At 50.6% G+C, this 25,858-nt stretch overlaps 1 protein-coding gene and 1 pseudogene across 9 annotated transcripts; both read left to right on the top strand.

The window, feature by feature from the left end:
- The first annotated feature begins 1,813 nt into the window (after positions 1 to 1,813).
- LGALS12 (galectin 12) lies at positions 1,814 to 11,388 on the top strand. Of its 9 annotated transcripts, none has more exons than XM_073883303.1 (9): positions 1,814 to 2,266; positions 3,948 to 4,036; positions 4,163 to 4,376; positions 5,195 to 5,314; positions 5,849 to 5,887; positions 6,525 to 6,551; positions 7,043 to 7,131; positions 9,822 to 9,907; positions 10,462 to 11,388. In XM_073883303.1, exons 1-9 carry the CDS (start codon positions 2,198 to 2,200, stop codon positions 10,695 to 10,697), a joined length of 969 nt encoding a protein of 322 aa, XP_073739404.1. In that variant the 5' UTR covers positions 1,814 to 2,197; the 3' UTR covers positions 10,698 to 11,388. The 9 variants fall into 9 exon arrangements, with proteins under 9 accessions (XP_073739404.1, XP_025735054.1, XP_073739407.1 ...); XM_025879269.2 differs by having other exon boundaries at positions 9,757 to 9,907; XM_073883306.1 differs by having other exon boundaries at positions 2,999 to 4,036; positions 4,182 to 4,376.
- A 6,670-nt stretch (positions 11,389 to 18,058) lies between these two features.
- LOC112829629 (proline-rich nuclear receptor coactivator 1 pseudogene) lies at positions 18,059 to 19,983 on the top strand (annotated as a pseudogene).
- The last annotated feature ends 5,875 nt before the right edge of the window (positions 19,984 to 25,858 follow it).

Here is a 25,858-nt window from a genome sequence, read left to right as displayed (position 1 = left end):
CAGCCAGGTCCCTCCCAGCTGTCAAAACCCAGGGAAAGGAGAAATGAAACGCACCACCTTATTCCTTCTGCTGCCTCCACTGTGGGCCCTCGGCAGCCCCCACTCCTGACCCCTGCAACGGTCTTGGGGTTCCAGGGTGAGACCAGTTATAGCTATTCCTCTGAATTGTGCTCTGCCCCCAAAATCAGATGTGGAAATCCTCACCCCCAGTAACTAGACTGAGACTGTATTTGGACATAAGGCCTTTTTTAAAAGGGTAATTTAGGTAAAATGAGTTCCTAAGGGTTGAATTCCTGATGACTGGTCTACTTATAAGAGATTAGGACACAAACACACAGATCAAGGGGCAAAGCTCTGCAAGCCTCAGGGGAAAAAAAAAATCCTTGCGGACACCTTGATCTTGGGCTTCTAGCTTCCATAACCATGAGAAAATGAACATCTGTGTTTAAGCAGCCCAGTCTGTGCTATTTTGCTATGCCACCCTCCTTCCCCGGTTCAGAGGGGGGACTGAGGCCGGGTTGGGGAGTGAGGGAGAGCACATTTGCCTCAGGCCAAAAGATGGGCGCTGTGAGGCTGCGACCAGGACCCAGGCCTGCCTCCCAGGGGCAGGGCCCCCTTCCTTGCCCAAAGGAATTCTCCACCTTGGTTTCTCCTCCACATTGTGTATCTAGATTACTCTGTATGAACACACATCTGATCAAATTTCCCCACACAAAGAACCTGCCACAGCCCAGCTCCTCCTACCCAGGAAGATCTGAGCGAATTTCCTGGCTCCACACCCCAAGCCCTGCCAGTTAAGGCCTAGTCAGTGAGTGCTTCTCAAACATCCACATGCATCAGAATCACCTGGGGAGTATGCAAAAATGCAGATTCCTGGACCCTGCCACCAGAGAGATTCCTCTTCCGTAGGAGGGGGGAGTGGGTGGGGGCGGCAGAAGGACGCATTTCTAACAAGCTGCCAGACCGCGCTGATGCCATACTAGAGATGCTCCGGCTCAGCTGCCTTTCCCCAGAGCCACCCCTGCACCTGCCCCACCGTCAGAGCAGCCTTACTCTTCCCTCAGCTCCCCAGGCCCTGGAGCCTTTGCCCAGCCTGGCGTGCTGCCAGGAACTCCCTGCCGCCAAGTCCGACAGGGTGCTTGGATCCTGGGACCTCCCAAATCAGGATAAAGTTGAGGGGTTGTGCTGCCTTTTAAAGGGAAGGCTTTATTGGAATTCGAACCAGGACGGGAGCAACTCTAGTCCAAAGAATCCTGGGGGATCGTGATTAAAAGGCAGATACCTGGGCCCACCCCCAGACACAGACATCCCGTGGAGACACTCTTCTGGAGTCACCCTCTCAATACAGAGATGAGCAAAGGGAGTCACCGAGAGGTCAAGTGACTTGGCCCAGGGCACACAGCACGTTAGTGCAGAAGCTGAGCAAGAACCCAGGCCTCCTTTGGTGTGGAGTGCACTGCCCCGCTCGCTGCACCTCGCTGCTTCTTCTGAGCCTCCAGGGGGCGCTCCTCTCCTCCTGCCCCTTTCTCACCAGCCTCCACCTTCTTTCTGGTGACCGCAGCTGGGCCCTGGCATTTGTAGCTAAAGCTGAAATGGAGCCCCAGGGAACTATAAATCATGCAAAAGGGAGAAAAGTGGGGGAACGGGCAGGGAAACGAGGGGAAGAGATGAAAACCTCTGGGGGGGGGGGGGGGGGGAGTCCGCATGAGAAGCCACTCAGTGATGGCCAAGAAGCTGGGGCGGGGCTTTTCCTGGGACCTGCCCACATGTGCCACCACTCCAGCCTCTGACTGGGGAGGGCTCCAATGGGAGCCAGGGAAACCACAAACCCTCTGCCCTCTCTCTGTAACAGCTCGGTGCTTCGGATCCCAGTGCAGGTGGGGGCAGGGCGCTGGTTAGCTAGGTGCTTAGTTCAAGCTTCTTGCTCCTGGACTAGGATTTCTGCTGACAGCCCCAATCCAGCTGGTGGGACTGGATCTGGGGTGTGGACCAGGGTTGGACCGCTGCCCAGACCTGCCCTCTCGGGCCTGCTGCAAGGGGCACTTGGGACCCTGCTGGGCGCAGGTGAGGCTAACAGCTGGGAGAGCTGCCCTCGCACCTCAGTTCCTGGCTGGGAAAGGCAAGTCCGGCCAGTGGGGGCAGGGCCAGGGCTCCTGGAATCTGGATCTGCAGGCTGAATTGGAGGCGCTCCACCCCCATGTCACCTGGAGAAAAACTGGACCCACTTCCTGACCCCTTCATCCTGCAGCCGCCAATCTTCCACCCGGTGAGCAGCCACTCTGGTCTGGAATCTCCAGGTCTTGGTCCCTCCCACCCCCCAGACTCCAGCTGGACCCAGGCTCCCAGGTAGTGGGTGGAGAGGCCTTCGGTCTTGGGCCCTGTTCCCCCAGCACCTGCTCATGAACTCTGGAAGGCCCTCCTGAGCTTAGCAAAGTGGCTGACCAGCTAATTCCCACTTGGGTGAGAATGATGGGGTTCACAGGGTCCTTACATTTTAAAAGTAATAGAACCTGAAGTCAGTGCTGTGCTCCTACTGTGTGATGGGGGGCTAGGCTAGGAGGATCTGGGGCTACTGAGTAGTATTGTTGTGGGGGCACTGAGTACCTAGGGTAGACCCATCCCCAGCCTGGAAGAGTCAGGTTGTACCTCAAACTCGGGACTGGGTGTCCCCCGTCCCCTCCTGCTCATTGCTCACGCAGATTTTCTGAAGTCTGGCCTTGGGCTTTACAGAAGGCTGAATGCCCAGGACACTCTGCCCTCCCATTAATGAATGCTAATTATCACTTTCTCTTGATTTGGCCCCCTCCCCCTGGGAGAGGTGCATCAGCTCAGTAATTATTACAGGCCAGGCTTGGAGCCTGGGAAGTGGGAGGGACTGAGGTGCTGAGTCTGGCTAAGCTGTGGGCCCTCTGACAGCCGGGAGCTCCAGCACCTTCCCGGGGGCCTGAGTAACGGGGTGAAGCTGCTGCCCAGGTTACAACCCCTCCTTGCTTTGCAGGCTGCCGAGCTCCTACCTGGAGGGCAGCACTGTTGGGGCTCAGCTCCTTCTAGATGGTTCGGAGAATATGTGAAAGCCAGTCTTGTGTTATGCTGACGTGTACCTGGGAGGTGTTCACATTCGTTCTGCAAACACCTATCCAGAGCCCACGCTGTGCCAGGCCAGGCACGGAGCACAGAAGGGAAAGACAGGGCTTCAGCTCTGAGTGGCCTGAGCCTCCAGCAGAAGTAGCCAGCCCCGTGGTCTCCCTGTAAGCCCACCAACGGCCAAGCTAGCCATATGAGGGAAGTGTTCTGGGAACACAAGGGAGGGAAGGAAAAACTCAGTCACCATAGTGGACAGTGCTTGGAGAAGGTGTCAGAGAACCTTGAAAGTCAAGTTGGATCTCACAGGGCCAAGGGAGAGCAGAGGAAGCGGCCCTGAAAAGGCAAGGAGTTGTAAACGTGTGTGTTGTGTGTTAGGAATTCCACACAGCTTCTAAGTGGGGAAAGGTGAGCCTGGGCAGGTAGGCTGGGCCATTGTTGGGTATCTCTCTGGGCATCCATATAGGGTCCCAACTTGTCCAGCCTTTCTGCCCGCCCCCCAGTTCCTGGGCTTGAGCCAGTAAACAGTCCTCAGGACCTCGACACCTGGCTTCCGGAGGCCAGGGCAAAGTCTCACTGAGGACACTCTTGTGCTCAAGGAGCTGGGGAGAGGGGCAGGGCTGGTGCTGCAAGGGGGGGATGGAGCTGAACTTGGCTTCCCCAGGGCAACGTGGCTTTGACATGTGAGGGTCCAGGAAAGGGGAGAAGGTGGAAGAGAACACTAATTTTTCCCCCATAAGGACGTTTTCTGTTTGGAGCGGGAGAGTGGAGTTTTCTTCTTCTTCTCTCCCCACCCACCTGACACGGGGCTCCCTCGTAAGACCCATTCTCCAGCTCCATGTGGCTAGCTTTCTCCCCTTGTTCAGGTGATTCCTTATGTCACGACAATTTTCGGGGGCCTGCGTGCAGGCAAGATGGTCATGCTACAGGGAGTGGTCCCTCTAGAGGCACGCAGGTAAGGGGGTGCTCCACAGGGCTGCTGGGGCTCAACCCCAGAGGCATCGAGCTGGAGGCTCCTCTCTGCCCTCGGGGTCTCGGGGTTTCCGACCAGGGGTGCCCCTTCGAGAGCACCTCTCACCAGGTTCCAGGTGGACTTTCAGTGCGGCTGCAGCCTGCATCCCCGGCCAGATATCGCCATCCACTTCAACCCTCGCTTCCACACCACCAAGCCCCACGTCATCTGCAACACCCTGCACTTGGAGCGCTGGCAAGCCGAGGCCCGGTGGCCCCACCTGCCCCTGCAGAGAGGAGCCTGCTTCCTCATCCTCTTTCTCTTTGGAAACGAGGAAATGAAGGTGAAGGGAAGGGATGGGCAGCAGTGTCTAGAACCTGCATCCTTCCCCTCTTCCTTCCTTCTGCCGAGTTCCCCACGTCACCGTGAGGAGGGGCATCACTGGGAGGACTTGAGACCCGAGAGGACCGAGCAGCTGCCGAGCCCTGTTCCAAGCTGCCTTGGGCCCACGTGGCCTGGGACCCATGACAACAAGAAAGCTCCCTTGTGCCTGGCCCTGGGGCGGGTACCACTGCCACATTGCTAGCAAGCTCTTCAAGAGTGCCTGCAGTACGATGGGCTCTTTTCTAGCCCCTAAGTGCCCGTTCGTTAGATCCTCGTGAGGTGGGTACTCATATCCACCCCATCTCAGGGTGGTGGAGGGCGCAGGGACCCCGAACTCCACTTCAAGGCTTTCTCCACAGATGGGAACTCCTGCCAGAAAGATGCCAGGACTCTGAGCTCTGCGGGGGGAAGGGGAGCCAATGGGAACCAGCAGTGGAGGGAGGGCCCTGTGGTGGAGGAGTCGTCCGGCCTCCTGAAACCCCATTTCCTCACCTGGGGCTGGGGCTGCTGAGGGATGACGAAGGGAAGTGCTATGTCAGGGGCGGAGGGCCAGTGAAGGGGGCCTTGGTTCCCAGGCCAGCTGTGCAACCTTGGGAAGGTCACGGAAGCTCCCCGCGCCGTGGGCACGTCGTCTGTCAAATGTGCCCGTCTCTCAGAGTGGGCGTGAAGGTAAACGAGGGACATTCTGGGTAAGAGCGCCCAGTGAGGCCAGGCACGCTAGTGCGGACTCAGTGCGCATCAGGTGCTGCTGAGCTGTCCGTCTGTCTGTCTCTCCAGGTGAGTGTGAACGGACAACACTTTCTCCATTACCGCTACCGGCTCCCACTGTCCCGTGTGGACACCCTGGGCATATTTGGTGACATCCTGGTGGAGGCCGTTGGATTCCTGAACATCAACGTGAGTTCCCTGAGTGACAATGGCCCCTGACTTCCCCTGGTGTCTGGACGGGCCCAGGACCCCCCCCCCCCGCCCCTGCCCCCGCTGCCCCAGGCAGGCCCTGTCACACCTGTCATAACCAAGGTGGAGGGGATCCATCAGGTGTGAGATACGAGTGGGGTTGAGAAGGTGCCCCCAGAAGGGGACCCAAGAGCAATGGCCAGGAGGTGATCCACTTGGACCCTTGGAGCCATGGGGCCCAAGGAGCAGCTAGCTCTGTCCATCGCCCCTGAGGGGCTTATGAAAAATGCAGATTTCTAGGACCTGCCGCCAGACATTCTGACTCAGTAAGTCTGAGGTGGGGCCTAGGAATCAGCATGTTCAAATGCCGGGTTTGAGAACCACCCACAAGGCCTACAGGGAGAATGAGGAGCTACCAAAGCCAACCTCTGCCTACTCCTGGGCCCAGGCAGGGTAGGCAGGAGCCCAGCAAATGACTCGCAGAGCCTGCAGGGGGCCTGAATCCCCCGTGTTGCCTTTTCTCTTTCCTGACAGCCATTTGCGGAGGGCAGCAGCGAGTATCCGGCTGGATACGTGAGTCTCTGGGGAGCAAGCTTGGCCCTGGTGGTTCCGGCCACCCTAGCTGAGCCACCGGTGCTCCCAGCTCCCTCAGCTTGACCTGCCACTCGCCGGGCTGCTGTCCAAGTTGACAAAAGCCAGCTGCCCTCACTGTGCAGTTGCCATGGATACTGGCACCCCGCCACCACCCCACCCCCCGCCCCCCGCCATGGCTAGCAAGCCTGGATTCACCTCTCCCATCCCCAGCGGGGGCCCGCTCGGGAAGACGGACGGGGTGGGCTGGCTGCCCAGGGTGGGCAGAGCCCCAGGACTCCTATCAGAAGATCCCGCTAAGTTGGAGCTTTCTGTCCTCAGCAGCCGGGCGAGGCAGCTGGGGTCGGCCTGCAGGGCAGAGAGGGAGATGAGGCCCAAGGCCACACAATAAGTGAATGACGGACCCTCTGTCCAGTTCTTCTCCATTCTTCCAGACCTAGTGTCCCTCTGAATCCAAGAGAGCCCCCCCCCGGGGCTCTAATCGCTCACCTGTGTTGTCTTTGAGAGAGACAAACCCCAGATACCCCCAATTCTTCATAATAATACTGAGAAGCTCTTTCGCTGAGTGAACCCCGCACGGTTTCCATGTCTCCTTTCTCTTTTTTTCTCCCCTCGACAGCCTTTCCTGCTGAAGAGCCCCAGCCTGGTGAGTGGCCTCCCTCCTGGGTCACCTGGTGGAGGTGTCGTCCCCGGGGGGCAACCCCACCTGGTGGGAAATGCCCTCAGCATCAAGCTTCCCCCTTCCCTTATAGAAGCCTCCAGTTTCGTTTTACCTTTCCTCCATTTATTCCGCAAACGATTATTTGATAACTCTTCTGTGGCAGGCCCAGTGCCGGCTCTAGGATAGAGGGACCAGCCAGTCCCGGCCCCCCAGTTGCTCACAGGCTGGTGGGGAGACAAACCAATGAACAGGCCATTACAGTTCAGGATGCAGCAATGGGGGACATATCTGGTGCTCACGGCCCCGGGAAGGGCAGGTGGCCACTGAGCTCAGCCCTGAAAGGCCAAGGAGAACCGAGGCCTGCAGTAGATGTTTAATAAATGAGCAGAGCTGAGTGTCCTCCTGGCTGCAGGCCTAGAGGCAGACTCACCTGCCCTCAGGGCTCCCCTTCTTAGTCATTTCCCATCTTCCTACAGGAGGTGCCCTGCTCGCGTGCCCTTCCCCAGGGTCTCTGGCCCGGCCAGGTCATCGTACTGCGGGGGCTGGTCTTGCCCGAGCCAAAGGAGTAAGTGTCCAGATGGAAGGGAGGGAGAAGCATCTCAGAGTCGAGCATGAGTTCTACAAGTACCCCCTCTTTCATCTCCAACATCACTGCCCCATCGTGGAGCTTGTGGTTGGGAGGGTGCTCAGGGCTCAGTCCCAACCACTGAGCACTGCACGGTGCTCAGTGCTCAGGCTCCCCTTGCGGCCCCGACAGCCCCAATTCTGGGAGTACCTTCCCTGCCTGTCCACCTGGTCAGGCCAACTAGCCTCTCATCACAGGTGCTGCTGGGCCCTCCAGAAAGGTCCTTTAAGGGCTCAGGCTGAGATCCAGAGAGAGAATTCGACCTCCCAGGGTGACAGAGGGCAGTGCCTAAACCACTGCCCCAAAGAGGAGGCCCAGTGCTGGGCAGTGGGAGCTCGGAGCCGCACACCAACTACACGGATGCTGCCTAGCCTCTCCCACAGGGGGCTCTCCTGCTCCACTCCCCAAACCTGCGGGCTCCAAGCCACTTTCGCTTTCTTTTTCCTTTTTTCCTCTCTTCCCCTGCCTTCCTTCTTTCCCACCTCCTTTCCTTCCTGCTGGAATTGCATTGGATTTCATGACTTTTCTGGGCCACATCGCCTGGGTTTGACTTCTGCTGAGGACACTTACGACCTGTGTGCCCCTTCAAGGCAGTTACTTTTTTCCTTTCTGTGCCTGTTTCCTCGTGTGTAAAAAGAGGTAGTAATAGTGTCAGCTTCACGGGTGGTATGCATGCTTTGAATTGGGTCAAGCGCGTAGAGAGCGCTCTACAAATGTGGTGGTCATCAAAAGGATCTCCGTGGAGGGGCGGGAGGGAAGGGAAGTGCCCTGTTCTCCCTGTCTGTTTCGGTTTGGTTTTCTGGAGTCCCTGACCTCCCTAACCTCTTGCCCTTCATGCTCTTGAGCAGGCCTGTGAATTCTGGAGCAGGTATGCAGCACAGCCCCAGACAGCACAAACCTCAAAGCCAGGCACAACGGGGCTGGAGTCCTGCTTGTGCCTTTTATAAACTCTGTGGTCTTGGGGAAGTCACGATACCTCTCTGAGGCTGGAGTCCTGAGTTTCCCCATCAGGATAAAGGGAGAAAGGTCATCTCAATCCTAGAGGGAAAATGGAAAAGTTCCCAGGGGTAGAAAGAACAACCCCCCCCCAAAAAAAACAAAAAACTTGGAGACACGATACCAGCTTCGTGTCCTAGCTCAGTCAAACGGTTATTATTAGTGATGCAGCAAGTCATTGAACTGCTGTTTCTCAGGGGCCATGAATTCACATGCCCCGAGGCCGGACAAGTGACATAAATAGTGAAGCCCTGGGTTGGAAAGGTAAATTGGAAAAAGTATTTCCATAGAAGCACTCAGGCCAGACCTTCTGATTATTTTTAAAAAAGAAGCTGGAAGCCATCTTTCATATAAATTTTCCCAGTCTGGGCACATGGCATTACTTTAAAGTTGAAGAACACTGTGGGCCAGCCAGGACATTTCTACAGGCCACTTCCGCCATGGGCCGCCAACATAAATGCTGTTCCTGTTGTTTTCTGGAAGCGACTGTGGCTTGAACTGGACAGAGGGAGTCGGAGTTGGAGGGCACGGAATTGGTCTGCATTAAAAATTTGTTCTTCCCTCTCCATCCCTCTCTGTAAGCACTGAGGAGGTGCGGATGCGGCTGCAGGTGCTACAGAGCTTCACTAGGCATCTGGAGGGAGTCCGTTACCTGGCCCAGGGCTGTGCAGGACAGGGATTTGGGGGGCAGCACCCAGAACTTCAGGAGTTCTCAGGCCAATGGGAAGGGCATGGGGAAAGGGCTTGGGGTTGGGGCTAGAGGCTCTGTGCGGTGCACTCTCCAGGGCCCCTGCCTTCCAAGCGTCTTCCTAGTGGTGAGCCCTTGCTGGCTCCTTCCCAAAGCTGGAAATATCTGGGGCATCCTCCTAGAGCAGAGCCAGCCATGTGACATCTTGTCCTCGTCACGTATATGGGCTGCTGAACGTCAAGGCACAGGGTTTCTGTGAGGACTCCGTAAAACACCTACTGGGTGCCAGCCACTCGCTAGATTTCACATACATCATCTTCTTTGTTGCTGTCAATAGGAGGTATTGTATTATGGAGTGATATTTGTCAAACAGTAGGTGTGATCTGAGTGCTAATTACATGCCCAGTGCTGTTCTAGCACTTTACACATGACAACTCGTGAGGCAGGTACAGTACTCTTCTCCCCACACTACAGATCAGGAAACTGAGGCACAGAGACATGAAGTGACCTCCCCAAACTCACAGGACTAGAAAGCAGCAGAGCAGGGTTGAAGCCGGGCAGCCTGTCTCTAACCCGCACGTGATTTGCAAAACACTGAAGACAATACCTAGCATATAGCCCCCAATAAATGTTAGCCACTACTAATGTAATTCTCCTCTTCTCAAGTCTCTGGCAAGGTCATTTGCTCCCCCAGGGTCCTCCAGCCTGCGGGTGGCAACGCGGGGATTAGTCTCAGGTGTGCCTGAGACTCGCTCAGGTGTTCCCACCCCTCTGAGCTGCCGAATCTTCCAGCTGCTCTCCCACATCCATCCCTGTGTGCAGGGTCCAGCAGCCGTGGCTCAGAGGAGTCAGGGAGCCCCTTCTCCCGCCCCTTCTCGCAGCTTCACACTGAGCCTGCGGGATGAGGCCGCCCACGTGCTTGTGACGCTCAGGGCTTCCTTTGCAGACAGAACTCTGTCCTGGATCTCGCCCTGGGGGCGCAAGAAGCTGATCTCCGCCCCCTTCCTCTTCTACCCTCAACGATTCTTCGAGGTCAGTCAGAGCCACGTGGCCTGGTCCCTCCGGGGCGGGGCACAGAGCTGCACTCCCATGGGGAGACATGTGCGTCCTGAGGGTGGGGAGGCAGAGGATGTGGGGCTGGGAAGCCAGGGCCTACCAGCAGGAGCAGACATCCACACCACGGCTCTCAAACCTCCGGGTGGCTGCCAGCGAGCCCATTCCCAAAACACAGATTTAATTAATCAGAGCAGACCCTGGTTATTTAAAAAACAAACAAACAAACAAACAAACACCCCTCTCCCCTCCCCGTGACTCCAAAGTGCAGCCAGGGTTGAGAACCAGTGCTTGGGGGAATGCAATGGCACAGATGGTGAAACTGAGGCCCAGGGCTGGGATGACCCTTATGGAAGGTCACAGCGGTCTGGTGACAAGCTGGGCACCCAGTCCTGTTCTTTCCCACCACTGGGTGCCCCATGGTTCCGGTCTTTGTGACCTCTGAGTGGAGGGCTCGCTGGGTGGGGACGTCAGGCGGGCGGTGGAGGATCTGTTTGTCCGGAAGCCTGCAGGCCCGGCCCGTCCTTTCCCAGGTGCTGCTCCTGTGCCAGGAGGGCGGGCTGAAGCTGGCGCTCAACGGCCTGGGCCTGGGAGCCACCAGCCTGCACCAGCAGGCCCTGGAGCGGCTGCGGGAGCTCCGGATCAGTGGCAGCGTCCAGCTCTACTGTGTCCACTACTGAGGAGTGAGCCAGGGACCCCGCAGGGGAAGGGAAGGGCCCGCCCATGGCCGGTGGCCCTCGGTGTGGCTCCACTCTCCTCCCTGCCTTGAACCGCGTGCCTGTCACCATCACCTGAGTCTGCAGGGACTTTGGGCCCCACAGCAGAGGGAAGGCACCAGAGCGAGAAGGCTCCCCAAACTCCGTGGCTCCCTCCACCAGGAGCCTGGGACTTTGCTCCATCCTCCGGCAGGACCCAGACAGGGGGCAGGTAGAGCAGCCTAACAAGGACACTCAAAGGTCCAATGGCTGAGGGGCGCCTGGGGGGCTCTGTTGGTTAAGCATGCGACTCCTGATTTCAGCTCAGGTCAGAATCTCAAGGTCATGAAATGGAGCCCCGTGTCAGGCTCTGTGCTCAGCAGGGAGTCTGCTTGAGATTCTCTCTTCCTCTCCCTCTGCCCCCCCCATGCTCTCTCTTAAATAAATAAAAACAAATCTTAAAAAAAAAAAGAATACAGTGGCTTAAAGAATTGAGACACGCAAAAAAAAAAGGGGGGGGGCGCCTGGGTGGCTTAGTCATTGGGCGTCTGCCTTCGGCTCGGGTCATGATCCCAGGGTCCTGGGATCCAGCCCCGCATCGGGCTCGCTGCTCTGCGGGAAGCCTGCTTCTCCCTCTCCTGCTCCCCCTGCTTGTGTTCCCTCTTTCGCTGTGTCTTTCTCTGTCAAATAAATAAATAAAATCTTAAAAAAAAAAAAAAAAGAATTGAGACATGCATTTCCTTCTCATCTAACAGTTCTGGAGAAAATGGTCCCCGGTCAGTGGTGCAGCTCTGCTCCCCGTGGACCTTCAGAAGGGTCCCAGCCACAGCGCCCACATTCCCAGGGCATCGGCATCATCTGCGTGGCTGAGTCTTGGCGCTACCATCCCTAGGTTTCGGTCACTGAGGAAGTAACTAGAGAATGTGGTTAAGGCCCACCTGCTTTCAGAAGCCCCAGCCTGGGCTTGGCATACCCTGTGTACATGCCCATCTCCTCCACAAGCAGTGGGTCACGGGGCCACGCTGGGTGCAGGGAAGGCTGGAATTGTGCTCCAGCAGGATGGCCACATGCCTGGCCATGGTTCATCCGCTGTGATTCCTAGTACGTGTGGATCTATTTATACCATCTTACTTTGTGTTTTCCACTTCCAGGGCTAGTTTTTCCCCCTATATTTTCAGCTTTCTTGCTTGCTAGTGACTGATGAAATCTTTATTACCCTCCCCACCTTTTTTTTCCTGTTATAGTGGTTTGGAAGTTTTAAACTGCATTTTATACTTCTAGTGAGTTTATTATTAATAATAACATTATTATTAATAATAATATTAATAAAATTGACTTTTAGGAATGAGTGAAATTCTGAGTTTTAATATATATGTGGATTTGTGTAACCACTACCACCACCATCAGGACATATAACAGCCCCATCACTCCAAAAAACTCTTGTGTCACTGCTCTGTAATATACCTCTTCCACCCCGTCCCTAACCCCAGCAACCAGAGGATCTGTTTTCCATTTCTACATTTTGTCTTTTAGAAAATGTTATATAAATGGAACATATAGTATCTGACCTATTTAATCTGGATTCTTTCATTCTGCATTATCCTTTAAAAAAATTTAGGGGCGTTTGGGTGGCTCAGTTGGTTAAACATCTGCCTTCGACTCAGGTCATGATCCCGGGGTCCTGAGATCAAGTCCCGAGTTGGGCTCCCTGCTCGGTGGGGAGCCTGTTTCTCCCTTTGCCCCTCCCCCCATTCATGCTCTCTCTCTCTCTCTCTCAAATAAATAAATAAAATCTTAGAAAAAAAGAGAGAAAGAAAAAGGAAGGAAGGAAGAAAGAAACTGCAATTAAATTGGGTATTAAGCCCCAGTTTGGGAACTCTAAGTGACACCACTGTGGTCCTTTTTTAGCAACCTCAATAAACTCAACTTATAAAAAAAGACTAGTCCGGAGGGGCGCCTAGCTGGCTCACTCAGAAGAGCATACAACTCTTGATCTTGGGGTCATGAGTTTGAGCCCCACATTGGGTGTAGAGATTACTTAAATAAATAAAAACTTTAAAAAAAAGATTAGTCTGTGGAAAGTAAGAACATGATAGCCATTCAGAACTAGTTCAATTAATTAGTGTATGAAATGATTAGAGAAAGAACCTTGTTTTCATTACTTATATATTAAAGACACTCTATTAAAAGTGAAGTTGAAGTTGAAATACATTCGAAAGCAATCTCCTGGACACAAACACTTTCAAAGTAAGATCACCTACTTCTACCTGCAACCACTCTCTGACTGCACATTCCAGATTTCTGGGGAGTTCTTAAAACATGCTCATTCCTGGTCCCCACCCCAGAGCCATGAAATCAGAATGTCTGAGTGTGGGGCCTGTGCATCAGAATATTTTAAGAGCTCCCAGGAGATTCTGACATGCAGCCAGGATTGAGAATAACTATTTCAGGCCTTGAAGAGTCTGGAAATTTCCATACCCTTTGACATACGAAATTGCTCCAGGAAAGAAGACGCCTCAGGCAGGGCCAGCACAGCCCTTGATAGGGACTAGTGACCAGACCGCTGAGAGCCAGGCTTAAGGGATGGGACCCAGGCTATGGGAGGGTGGGGTAGAGGGGACAATAAAGTAGCAATGCCAGAGAAGGTGGGGACACCCCAAATTAGGGAGGCAAGACCCTAGTACAAACCAAGAGCAGGAAAAAAAAAAAACAAAAACCAAGAGCAGGAGGAAGAGGGGAGAAAGTGCCAGACTCGAGGTGATAGGACCTATGCTCATGAGCCTCAGGTAGACCCCGGGACCTCTCTGAGCTTCAGCTCTCTCCGGTGTAGAAGAAGGATGGTAGGTCATTGCTCTGATCACCCCACAGGGCTGTGAGGCTCATATGTGAGAAGCCCTGTCCATTTTCCATCACTTTCCCACACATTTCATTCCTGTAAAAACCCTGTGATGTAGACAAGATAGGGAGAAAGCCAGGCAGACTGGCCCAGGAACTTATCAGAGGTCGCAGAGCTGAGCTGGGGTTGCCAAAGTCAGAACCAGCTCTCCCTGTCTCCTGGTCAGTGCAGGCTCTCGGGGCTCTCCGCTGACTATCCCCCTGAACATGGCTCCTGAAGCATACAGCCTGAGGTCAAATCCCACTGCTCCATGAGCTTAGACGTCACGGCTTTGGGCCAATTCAGCATGTTCTCGTGGAAAGTTATGGGCAGTTACATCAACCCAGCGGGATGGTGGTGAGTTTATGAGTCAAAATTACTTAAAATGCCTCGTACTGAGTTGGAACTCAATGAATGGTGGCTCTTGCTGGAAATGTGAGAGATACTATGCTGCACCCCCATGTTGCCAGCGCCCCCTTCCCCAGCACGAGCAAGGAGTTGCAGTCTCACACCCAAAGCATCTCACCTGTGGGGCCCGTATCTCAGATGGGTGATGAAGTACTCACCATCGCTTTCCAGATGGGTGGACGCCCTCCGTTCAACGATCTTCTCCTTCACAGAACTGATAACCCCATCCACACACCGGGCCTGTGTGGTAGTGGGGAGGGGGGGCGTTGTCTACCCGGTTGCTTTAGGATGTGAAGAACTTACTGGGAATCACAGATAGACACACTCTCGACTCCGGGGGGAGTCTCTGTGGTGCCAGGAGTCAGAAGCAGGACTCACAAATTCTGAAGGGCCCACTCTCTCTGTGGAGCCAGGCTGACACTGTGCGGACCGTTTTGCAAACAAGTTCTGTTTGGGACCCATGCGAGGGCTGCCAAAAAAAAAAAAAAAATGCAGTTCAATTGATGTACAACAAATGCCTGCCATCCTATAAAGAATAAAGGTCCAGAGTCTTTTATTTCCAAAGAATCCAAGGTGCTCAATAGGCAAGAACACTGCATTATGAGTCAGTAGGCCCACGCTCATATGTCTAAACCCAAGGGCTGATGTTTAAACAGAAGATATTTCCCCGCTTGCAGGGCCCACGTTCCCATCTCCCATGTGGATGGCCCCGTGCTCATAGTCACTCCGAAAAGTCTCAAGGAGGTCTCCGGGTCTGGCATTTGGTCTGCTCCATCGGTGCATGGGGAGAGCAGTGAGGTGTTAGCGCTTGTCGCATGAGGGATGCCCGGCCCCTCTGTCCCTCTCAGAGGGCTCCCTTTGTGCAGATGTCAGACACTGGAGTCTGGGAAAAACAACGCGCTCTCCCACCCCCGAGTCGTGGAAAAGGAGGGGGTGTCCCGGAAGTACACGTTCATTCAGATGTGTGGTCACACTCATGTTCCTGTGTGGTCATGTTTCTGCACGCATGTTGTCATGACACCATATGTCCCAGCATCTTTCCAACATGTCCCAGCACCATGGCTGGCCAAGACAATATTGGGAAGTCCATGCTGAGCCCCTTCCCTCCTTGCAGACTGACCACAAGCCAGCACCCCCTGCTCATGGTGTCCATGACCATGTCGAGGCCCCTCCTTAGATCCTCTCCTGGCCTCAGGATGCCTTTCTGTCTTGGCTGATGTCCTGGCAGCCAGCTTGGCCAGGGAGCAAGATCTCAAGGAAGAAGCATTATCCTGCCTTATTCAGAGGCAGGAATCTGGGCTCCGGGACAGTGGTGATTTGCTCAACGTCACTTGTGTGAAAAAGCTGAGCTGGGTCTTTCCTCTGCCCACATCTCCCACTAGTAGCCCCATGGCCCTGCCTTCCACACCCCGTTCCTGGTTGTCTGTTCGACCGAAAACAGCCCAGCTGCAAGGATCAATGCCTTTTCTGTTCCTCTTCCGTGTTCCTGATCTGGAGAATGACATCCCGCACTCCAACCCCTCATTCCAGGCTACCCAATCCCAAAAGAGGGCCATCCTAAATCCACCATCTCCCTCACACGCCCCTTCCCTCGAACCCACCTCTACCTCCACCCCTGCCATCTGTGTTCAGCCACAAAGTCCAGTCAATGCTAACTCTTGAAGTTTCCCCTGAATTTTCCTCCTCATCCATTTCCCACCCTCCGACTTGGTTCAGGGCAGCCCCCGTCCCTGCCTCCATGACCCCCACAGCCTCTTGATCAGCCTCCCTGGCCTCCTGTCCCCACTACCCCACACCCAGTGTGGTATCAGCCCTCATGGGGGCAAAATGGCTGCAGCAGCTCCATATGTCACATTCTCACATGACCATGTCCAAAGGCAGAACAGAAGGTTATTTATCATGGGTCTTTCTTCTTATCAGGGAGTAAAATCTTTCCCAGAAAACTTTCAGGCAGCTGGCTATTGATAGTCATCATCACTATCTGAGGGAAGGGACCATTTTGGTTGCCCAGACCAAATCTGGATTCTAGCAGTAAGAAAACTAGGAAGTACAAGTAGGTGACTATTTGAGAAAACAATGGTGTCGGCCAGGGCTCTGGACAAAAAAAGTGTTCAGCGGAAAAGTACCTACAGTCAGGAGCTACATTAGAACCAATCAGATGGACTCCTTCTGGAATTGAGGCCAAGCAAGTCTGAATATGGCCCAGCCCTGTGAGCTATGGGAACTGCTCAGTTGGCTCCTCCCAAGGGGCTCTTCTTCCCTTGTATCTGTTCTTTGCTGGTTCTCGTGAAGTCTTGCTTTGCGCAGGTACAGCTCGTTATTCAGCCAAAGACCCCAGAGGACCCCAATGTGGATTTTTCAAGCTCTCTTTTGGATCCCCCGCCCCAAAGTGAGGTCTGGAAAGTGTCATTTCATAGCTGTTTATAGCAGAGGAGCTACTCGAACCTGGTACTCCCCGAAATTCCCAACTTAGAGTCTAAAAACTGACATTCCTCCCTGGGTGCAAGCAGGGATTTAGATTCTGTTAGCACATGTATCCACGGGGGGGGGGGGGGGAGCTTGCTGTGTAGTGAATCATACTGGGGAAACAGCCAGGCACCTAGCATTTGTTTCCCGGGTGCAATATTGCTTTTGGCTTCCTTTCTTATTCAGGAAATTCCATTTGCTTTCCTTTGGCTCTTTCTGCATAAGAAAGGATCAAAGGATCAGAGACAACATAAGGGGTTCTGCCAAGTGTTGGGTACATTCCTCCCAACTACGTCTTGACGAATAAGTGAAAAAAACATAAGATACACAGGATGGGTTTGCAGCCCCCACCAAGTGCATTCTACGATGGAAAATTCCACTTATAAACCTGGTAGTCTGCTAGATCTAATAATCCAGGCATTTCGTTAGCTTTAAGCCAATATTGTTTTGAATCTCTGAAAATTCTAGACATTTTCCTCTCCAGTCACAGTTTCCTGATACCTGCCACAGATCCCCTGGGGGTAAAATTGGGAGGAAGATTTACAGGACATACTTGTGATGTTTTCATAGGGCTTTTCTTCAAAGTAAGTTGGTGTCTGCTTTACTCAAGGAGATCTGGGCTGTGATCTGACTCAGGTCTGGCTATTGAGTAAGAAGCTGTAAGTCCTCATCAGGCTTCTGAACATCAACATAAAGAATTCTCAGCTATGTAACTCCAGTAAGAATGAGTTGGCTCCTCATCTGTTTTCTGTTCTAGGGACTGACTGACCACCTCCCTGCCACCAAAGATGCCTATGGGCAAACAATTTTTATTTACAGTCCAGCCTTTTTGTGCCTCAGGGAACCTCAACTACCTTACCTCCAGTGTTTAAATGCTACTGGTTTCCATTTGCCACTGTGGGATCACATCACCCATATTGAAAGCAGGGGTCTGTTTCCAGGGACACACCTCCTACCTATATTGCTTGCTTGCAAAGAAGAGCCACTCACGTGTTTTTTAAGTGACACATATCTTGGGCCAGAGTCCCAGAGTCCCGCCCCAGATGGGGAGCCACAAGATGAACAGCTGAGGGGGTCAGATCTTGGCTGCAGAATCCACCTAACCACTTTGCACCTGAAGACAGGCCTCAGAAACAGAAGTCCGATGGCAGAGGGGACTCCAGCTGGGCCAGCCATGACCAGAGTCACCATCCTTCTGAGGCTCCAGGTCCACAGACTCACGCCTCTAGCCTGACCACAGTGAAGTCCTCAGTCTTAAAGGGGAGGTAACTGAGACTAGCCAAGGGAGGCAGTTGCCCAAAGTGACACTTCCTGAAAGAGAGAAGACCTTGCTTGCCACTTATCTTTTTTTTTCTTTTTCCGATTTGAATATGACCTCAATGCAGGGAGGTGAATGGTCATGACTTGTCAGGAAGGAAGAATGTCCTCTACCCTTCCAAGGTCCTTCTAGCTGGACTAAGAATTAAATTGAGGGACACGTGAGGGGTTCAGTGGGTTAAGTGTCCGACTCTTCATTTCAGCTCAGGTCGTGATCTCGAGCCCTGTGGGGCTCCCTGCTCATCTTGGAATCTGCTTAAGACTCTCTCTCCTACTCCATCTGTCTCACCCCTTGCCCCCCCCAAATAAGTAAATACACCTTTAAAAAAAAAAGAATTAAGGTTGCTGCGCCGCCACCGCCGGAACCGTGGTCCGCGCTCCACTCGGGCTCTCTTAGCAGCAGCAGCCACCGCCCTGTGATCGCTGGCTTCACTTCCTCCTTTTCTTCTTGCTGAGCCACTTTCCTCCTAGAGCTATGACCGTCGTCTCCGTCCCGCAGCGGGAGCCCCTTGTCCTGGGTGGCCGCCTTGCGCCCCTGGGCTTTTCCGCCCGCCGTTACTTCGGGGCCCTCCCGATGGTGACCACGGCCCCTCCGCCTTTACCCCGAATCCCGGATCCCCAGGCACTGCCCCCCCACCCTTTTCCTCCCTCACTTCCTAGGGGGAGACGGTCCCTGTCTGACCCCACAGCCTCGCGCCTCTGCACCTCTGTCCAACCGTAGTCTAGCTACGGCGGGAGGCACCCCTCGGGCAGCGCCAAAGAAGCGGCGAAAGAAGAGGGTGCGGGCCAGCCCGGCAGGGCAGCTCCCCAGCCGCTTCCATCAGTACCAGCAGCACCGGCCGAGCCTCGAGGGCGGGCAGAGCCCCGCGACGGGCCCGAGGGGAGCGCAGGAAGTCCCGGACCAGGCGGCCAATTTGGCCCCGGGTCCTGCGGCCGCAACCCAAACTGAGGAAGCGAGCCCTTTCTCTGGCTAGCGGCCGCCAGCGGCCCCGGGCCAACCCTAGTTCAGAAGAGAGGTTTTAAAATCAAAGATGGGGGGCGCCTGGGTGGCTCAGTCGTTAAGCGTCTGCCTTCGGCCCAGGTCCTGATCCCAAGCTCCTGGGATCGAGTCCCGCATCGGGCTCCCTGCTCAGCGGGAAGCCTGCTTCTCCCTCTCCCGCGCCCCCTGCTTGTGTTCCCTCTCTCGCTGTCTCTCTCTCTCTCTGTTGAAAAATAAATAAAATCTTAAAAAAAAAAAAAAATCAAAGATGGGAAAATCGGAGAAAATTGCCATTCCCCACGGCCAGCTTGTTCATGGTATACACTTGTGTGAACAACCAAAGATAAACAGACAGAAAAGCAAATATAACTTACCACTAACCAAGATCACCTCAGCAAAAAGAAATGAAAATAACTTTTGGCAGGATTCTGTTTCATCTGATTTAATCCAGAAGCAGGAAAAAAAGCCTTTTAAAAATACTGAGAACACTAAAAATATGCATTTGAAGAAATCAGCATTTCTAACTGAAATGAACCAAAAGGAAAATTACGCTGGGGCATAGTTTAGTGATCCACCTTCTCCTAGTGTTCTTCCAAAGCCTCCTAGTCACTGGATGGGAAGCACTATTGAAAATTCCAACCAAAATAGGGAGCTGATGGCAGTACACTTAAAAACGCTCCTAAAAGTTCAAACTTAGATCTCAGATTGCAGTATGTCTGTAAGTTTTTCCAAAATCCCTGGAATCTTGAAAAAAAAATTGGTACAGAAATGGAAATTTGCCTTGTAACATACAAGTGCAAAAGTGAGTTTAAAAAATTATAAACAACTTGTATTATATTTTTTATTTTGTAAATACTGTATACCATGTATTATGTGTATATTGTTCATACTTGAGAGGTACATTATAGTTTTGTTATGAAAGTTATGTATTTTGCCCTACCAAATGGTAGGTGTTTTGTATATATACAATGGAGAAATTTTAAGTGTGCTAAGGCACATGGAAGACCAATTTATTTGCACAAGGTACTGGGATTTTTTTAAACAGCTATCTAATCTCAAGGTGAAGATCTAAATGTGAACAGTTTACTAATGCACTACTGAAGTTTAAATCTGTGGCACAATCATTGTAAACATGGGGTTTGTCTGTGTTTCTCTAAATTGATTTCTGCCTTCTAATCTGTAATTACTGGAAAACTCCTATTCCCATTTTTACCAAACTTAATTTCTGGTTTTTGGTTTATCCATTCAAATTTATAATACCTCTAATTTTAATGCCAACAAAATTGGTTTTAATCAAATTTTAAAATAATAATATAATTTGGCCCCCCTTTTATACTAAAAAAAAAGAATTAAATTGAGATGAGACAGATTAACAGGAGAAAATCAAATTTAACTTTGTACATATGGGGAATCCACACAGACATGGAAATTCCAAAGACAGGCAAAATGAGGTATATATGTCAGTCTGAACTAAGGGGGAGGGGTCTGGGACTGAAAGAAGACATGCACTTCATCGGAAGATGAAAAAGTAAATGTTTGGTAAACAAATTATTTACTAGACCACGCAGAGACGATGGGACATAGAGGACATTGATCAAACAGGCCTTGCTAGGTTCCTCCCTGTTTTCCATACCTATTTCATAGTATAATGTACTTATCTATGGTGATAGCTCTCTTCCTGGAGCAGAACTCCTAATAAATTCTTTTAGGCATTTGTGGGAGAGGTAAAGAGCTCTTCTTGAATCTACTGCTGAATCTGATTGCCTTTAACTGAAAAATAATCTTCATGCTAAGGTGGCCCATCTTAGGACATCCTTTGTCCCCTCCAGACTCTTAGGCTCCTTTTAGTAATAAAACTCACTTGGAAGCAGGTGGGTAGTGCTGGCCTGGGGCCAAGGTCAAAGGAGCCAATAGACCTTGGACTGTGCTCTGGTCCAAAGAAGTTGGAGCCAGGGGATGATGTTGGTAGAGTTGATGCCCTTCCTGAGCCCCCCAAGCATAGGCTCATTCTGATAGGGGCTCTGCTCACAGAGGCAAGCCTGCTGCATTCTCTGCCAGCCACTGAGTCAATTGCCCCTGCTTTTCCTGCCAGACCCAGTAGGGAACCAGTCTGATTGTCTGAAAACCAACTCCAGCCTCTTTGTAGCCTTATAATAAAGCTGTTGTGACAGCGGATAAGAAGTAGGTAAGTGCATCTTATCTGTTGGTGGCCTAGCCAATGGCCATCTCCCCATCCCCACCCCCACCACACATGGTCGCTGGCCTTCTCCCAGGCTCACAGAGCCCTGCTGTTCAAGGGGTGGCAGGACCCCCTCCACAGATCCAGGTGATGTACTAGGAGTGGTCTGAGCCTGACAGGAAGCCCTTGATTGGTTTAGGAGAAGAAAGGTGACCCAGTTCCAGGCAGTGAAGGGTGGGAGTGAGACAGTCAGGGGATGATAGGAAAGCTTTAATTCCCAGAAACCAAGAGACAAGTAATAGGTGGTGCAATTGGTTGGGCCTCCGACTCTTGGTTTCGGCTCAGGTCCTGATCTCAGGGTCATGATATCGAGCCCCAAGACAGGCTCCAAGCTCAGCACAGAGTCGCCTTGGGACTCTGTCTTCCTCTTCTTCTGCCCCTCCCCCCGATGCTCACTCACAGGCATGCACTCTCTCTCAATCAAATAATAAATAAATCTTTAAAAAAAAAAGAGTGAGAGACACAAGTGATGAGAAGCATCATCCTTCACTGCTTTTGGACATTGCCAGGTGAAAATGCGGCCCTCGAGCTGGTTGCAGCCACAGCAGACCAAGGGGGATGGCCTCCAGGGGCTTTGAAACTGTAGCAGGACTAACTCCATCTTAAATTCATTTTTTTAAATTAACATATAATGTATTATTTGTTTTAGGGGTACAGGTCCGTGATTCATCAGTCTTACACTTCACAACGTTCACCATAGCACATACCCTCCCCAATATCCATCACCCAGCCACCCCATCCTTCCCACCCCCCACCACTCCAGCAACCCTTAGTTTGTTTCCTGAGATTAAGAGTCTCTTATGGTTTGTCTCCCTCTCTGGTTTCGTCTTGTTTCATTTTTCCCTCCCTTCCCCGATGATCCTTTTGTCTTGTTTCTCAAATTCATCCTATCAGTGAGATCATATGATCTCTTCTCTGTCTTCTCTGATTGACTTATTTCGCTTAGCATAATACCCTCCAGTTCCATCCATGTTGTTGCAAATGTCAAGATTTCACTTTTTGATGGCTGCATAATATTCCATTATATATACCACATCTTCTTTATCCATTGATGGACACCTTAGCTCTTTCCATAGTTTGGCTACTATGGACATTGCTACTATAAACATTGGGGTGCACGTGCCCCTTCGGATCACTACATTTGTATCTTTGGAGTAAATACCCAGTAGTGCAATTGCTGAGTCATAGGGTAGCTCTATTTTCAACTTTTTGAGGAAACTCCATACAGTTTTCCAGAGTGGCTGCACCAGCTTGCATTCCCACCAACAGTGTAGGAGGGTTCCACTTTCTCCACAACCCCACCAACATCTGTCGTTTCCTGAGTTGTTAATTTTAGCCATTCTGACTGGTGTGAGGTGATATCTCATTTTGGTTTTGATTTGTATTTCCCTGATGCAGACTGGTGTTGAGCACTTTTTCATGTGTCTGTTGGCCATTTGGATGTCTTTGCAGAAATGTCTGTTCATGTCTTCTGCCCATTTCTTGATTGGATTATTTGTTCTTTGGGTGTTGAGTTTGATAAGTTCTTTATAGATTTTGGATACTAGCCCTACAATATTTGCAAATATTTTCTCCCATTCTGTCGGTTGTCTTTTGGTTTTGTCGACTGTTTCCTTTGCTGTGCAAAAGTTTTTTATCTTGATGAAGTTCATTTTTGCCCTTGCTTCTTTTGCCTTTGGCGATGTTTCTAGGAAGAAGTTGCTGTGGCTGAGGTTGAAAAGGTTGCTGCCTGTGTTCTCCTCAAGGATTTTGATGGATTCATGTCTCACGTTGAGGTCTTTCATCCATTTTGAGTCTATTTTTGTGTGTGGTGTCAGGAAATGGTCCAGTTTCATTCTTCTGCATGTGGCTGTCCAATTTTCCCAACACCATTTGTTGAAGAGACTGTGTTTTTTCCATTGGCTGTTCTTTCCTGCTTTGTCGAAGATTAGTTGACCATAGAGTTGAAGGTCCATTTCTGGGCTCTCTATTCTGTTCCATTGATCTATGGTGTCTGTTTTTGTGCCAGTGCCATACTGTCTTGATGATTACAGCTTTGTAATGAGCATGAAGTCTGGAATTGTGATGCCGCCAGCTTTGCTTTTCTTTTTCAACATTCCTCTGGCTATTCGGGATCTTTTCTGGTTCCATACAAATTTTAGGATTATTTGTTCCAGTTCTGTGAAAAAAGTTGATGGCATTTTGATAGGGATTGCATTAAATGTGTAGATTGCTCTAGGTAGCATAGACATTTTCACAATATTTGTTCTTCCAATCCATGAACATGGAACGTATTTCCATTTCTTTGTGTCTTCCTCAATTTGTTTCATGAGTATTTTATAGTTTTCTGAGTACAGATTCTTTCCCTCTTTGGTTAGATTTATTCCTAGGTGTTTTATGGTTTTCGGTGCAATTGTAAACGGGATAGACTCCTTAATTTCTCTCTCTTCTGTCTTGTTGTTGGTGTATAGAAATGCAACTGATTTCTGTGCATTGATTTTATATCCTGCCACTTGACTGAATTCCTGTATGAGTTTTAGCAGTTTTGGGATGGAGTCTTTTGGGTTTTCCACATAAATATCATATCATCTGCAAAGAGTGAGAGTTTGACTTCTTTGCCAATTTGGATGCCTTTTATTTCTTTTTGTTGTCTGATTGCTGAAGTTAGGACTTCTAGTACTATGTTGAAAAGCAGTGGTGATGTGGACATCCCTGCCATGTTCCTGACCTTAGGGGATCGAGAATGATATTTGCTGTGGGTTTTTCATAGATGGCTTTTATGATATTGAGGTATGTATCCTCTATCCCTACACTGTGAAGAGTTTTAATCAAGAAAGGATGCTGTTCATTGTCAAATGCTTTTTCTGCAACTATTGAGAGGATCATATGGTTCTTGTCCTTTCTTTTATTAACGTGGTGTATCACATTGATTGATTTGTGGATGTTGAACCATCCTTGCAGCCCAGGAATAAATCCCACTTGGTCATGGTGAATTATCCTTTCAATGTACTGTTGGATCCTATTGGCTCGGATTTTGGTGAGAATTTTTGCATCCTTGTTCATCAGGGATATTGGTCTGTAATTCTCCTTTTTGATGGGGTCTTTGTCTGGTTTTGGGATCCAGGTAATGCTGGCCTCATAAAATGAGCTTGGACGTTTTCCTTCCATTTCTATTTTTTGGAACAGTTTCAGAAGAATAGGTATTAATTCTTCTTTAAATGTTTGGTAGAATTCCCCTGGGAAGCCATCTGGCCCTGGACTCTTATTTGTTGGGAGATTTTTGATGACTGCTTCAATTTCCTTGCTGGTTTATGGGTCTGTTCAGGTTTTCTATCTCTTCCTGGTTCAGTTCTGATAGTTTATACGTCTCTAGGAATGCATCCATTTCTTCCAGGTTGTCTAATTTGCTCGCATATAATTGTTCATAATATGTTCTTATAATTGTTTGTATTTTTCTGGTGTTGGTTGTGATCTCTCCTCTTTCATTCATGATTTTATTTATTTGTGTCCTTTCTCTCTTTTTTTTTTTTTTGATACGTGTGGCCAGGGGTTTATTGGTATTAATTCTTTCAAAGAACCAGCTCCTAGTTTCTTTGATCTGTTTTACTGTTCTTTTGGTTTCTATTTCATTGATTTCTGCTCTGATCTTTATTATTTCTCTTCTCTTGTTGGGTTTTGGCTTTATTTGTTGTTCTTTCTCCAGCTCCTTTAAGTATAGGGTTAGGTTGTGTATTTGAGACCTTTCTTGTTTCTTGAGAAATAGAGCCTCCATTTTTTATTGCACCTCAATAATAGTCTTTTTTATTTCAACTTGGTTAGATTTTATTTCTCCAGAAAGGGGGATTCTCTAGTATCTTCTATGCTTTGTTCAAGCCCGGCTAGTATCTTTATAATCATCATTGTGAACTCTAGTTCCAATATCTTACTAATTATCTGTATTGATTAGGTCCCTGGCAGTCGGTACTGCCTTTTGTTCTTTTTTTTAAGGTGAGTTTTTCTGTTTTGTTTTCTGTTTCTGTTTGAGAAGAATAGATAAATGAGAAAACAAAATCCACCAGGGTAAAAACAACCACAGAAAAATATACACTAAACAAATCAGGAGAGACCCAAAAACAGGGGAAAAGAAAAAAAAAAAGAATATGATCAGGCTGGTGAATAGAACAGAGCCACACGGTAGATTTTGGGTGTATTTTGGTCTGTTAGAAGAAACTGCCTCCCAAAATTTTAAAGATAGAAAAACTTATATATATACAAAAATAAGGGTAAATATGATGAAGGGATAGAATATGACTACAAAAATGAAAATTAAAAATATTTTTAAAAAGGAATTGATAAGATGTTGGTTGAAAAAGGAAAAAGAAGAAAATTTTTTAAAAAAGAAACAGAAAAAGAAAAAATAAAGAAAATTTTAAAAAATTAAATTTGAAAGACTAAAGGATCATGGGGAAAAAGGCATGAATTCTATGTGCTGTATTCCCCTAGTGCTGGAGTTCTGCCGTTCTCATTGATCAGTCAATAAACTTGGTCTTGGCTGGCTGTTCTTGCTGATCTTCTGGGGGAGGGGCCTGTCACAGTGGTTCTCAAATGTCTTTGCTGGAGGTGGAATTGCCCCGCCCTGGCTGGGCCGGCCTAAGTCATCTGCTCAGGTTTGCTCTAGGGAACTTTTGTTCCCTGAAAGCTTTCCTTACAGCTTTGGAGGATGAGAGTGAAATGGTGGCCTCCCAATCTCTGCCCCTCAGGATCCAAAAACTCGGGGCCCCATTCCTCAGTGCACCCCCAGAGAAAAGCAGTCAATCACTCCCGTCTCCCTGGTCTCTGGCCGCACTCCGTGCTCACCCGGCCTGTGACTGAGCGTTTCTGTCTCTGGCACATGACCCCATGTGGAGTCTCCAAACCCAGCACATCCCTGCGGTGCGCTCCTGCACCACTCCTCCCAGGGGAGGAAGGGGAGTCTGTCCGGATCTGCCACTTT

This window comes from Callorhinus ursinus, unplaced genomic scaffold (genome assembly GCF_003265705.2).
Source record: "Callorhinus ursinus isolate GAN/ISIS: 27379988/994484 unplaced genomic scaffold, GSC_fseal_2.0 scaffold51, whole genome shotgun sequence".
Lineage (NCBI taxonomy): Eukaryota > Metazoa > Chordata > Mammalia > Carnivora > Otariidae > Callorhinus > Callorhinus ursinus.
This window is presented reverse-complemented; position numbering and strand designations above follow the sequence as displayed.

Bases quoted from the DNA above. Each gene is read 5' to 3' on its own strand.
- LGALS12 (XM_073883303.1), top strand. From the start codon at position 2,198: ATGTCACCTGGAGAAAAACTGGACCCACTTCCTGACCCCTTCATCCTG. The intron at 4,377-5,194 runs GTGAAGGGAAGG...CTGTCTCTCCAG, and splicing joins TTGGAAACGAGGAAATGAAG to GTGAGTGTGAACGGACAACA. The intron at 9,908-10,461 runs GTCAGTCAGAGC...GTCCTTTCCCAG, and splicing joins ACCCTCAACGATTCTTCGAG to GTGCTGCTCCTGTGCCAGGA.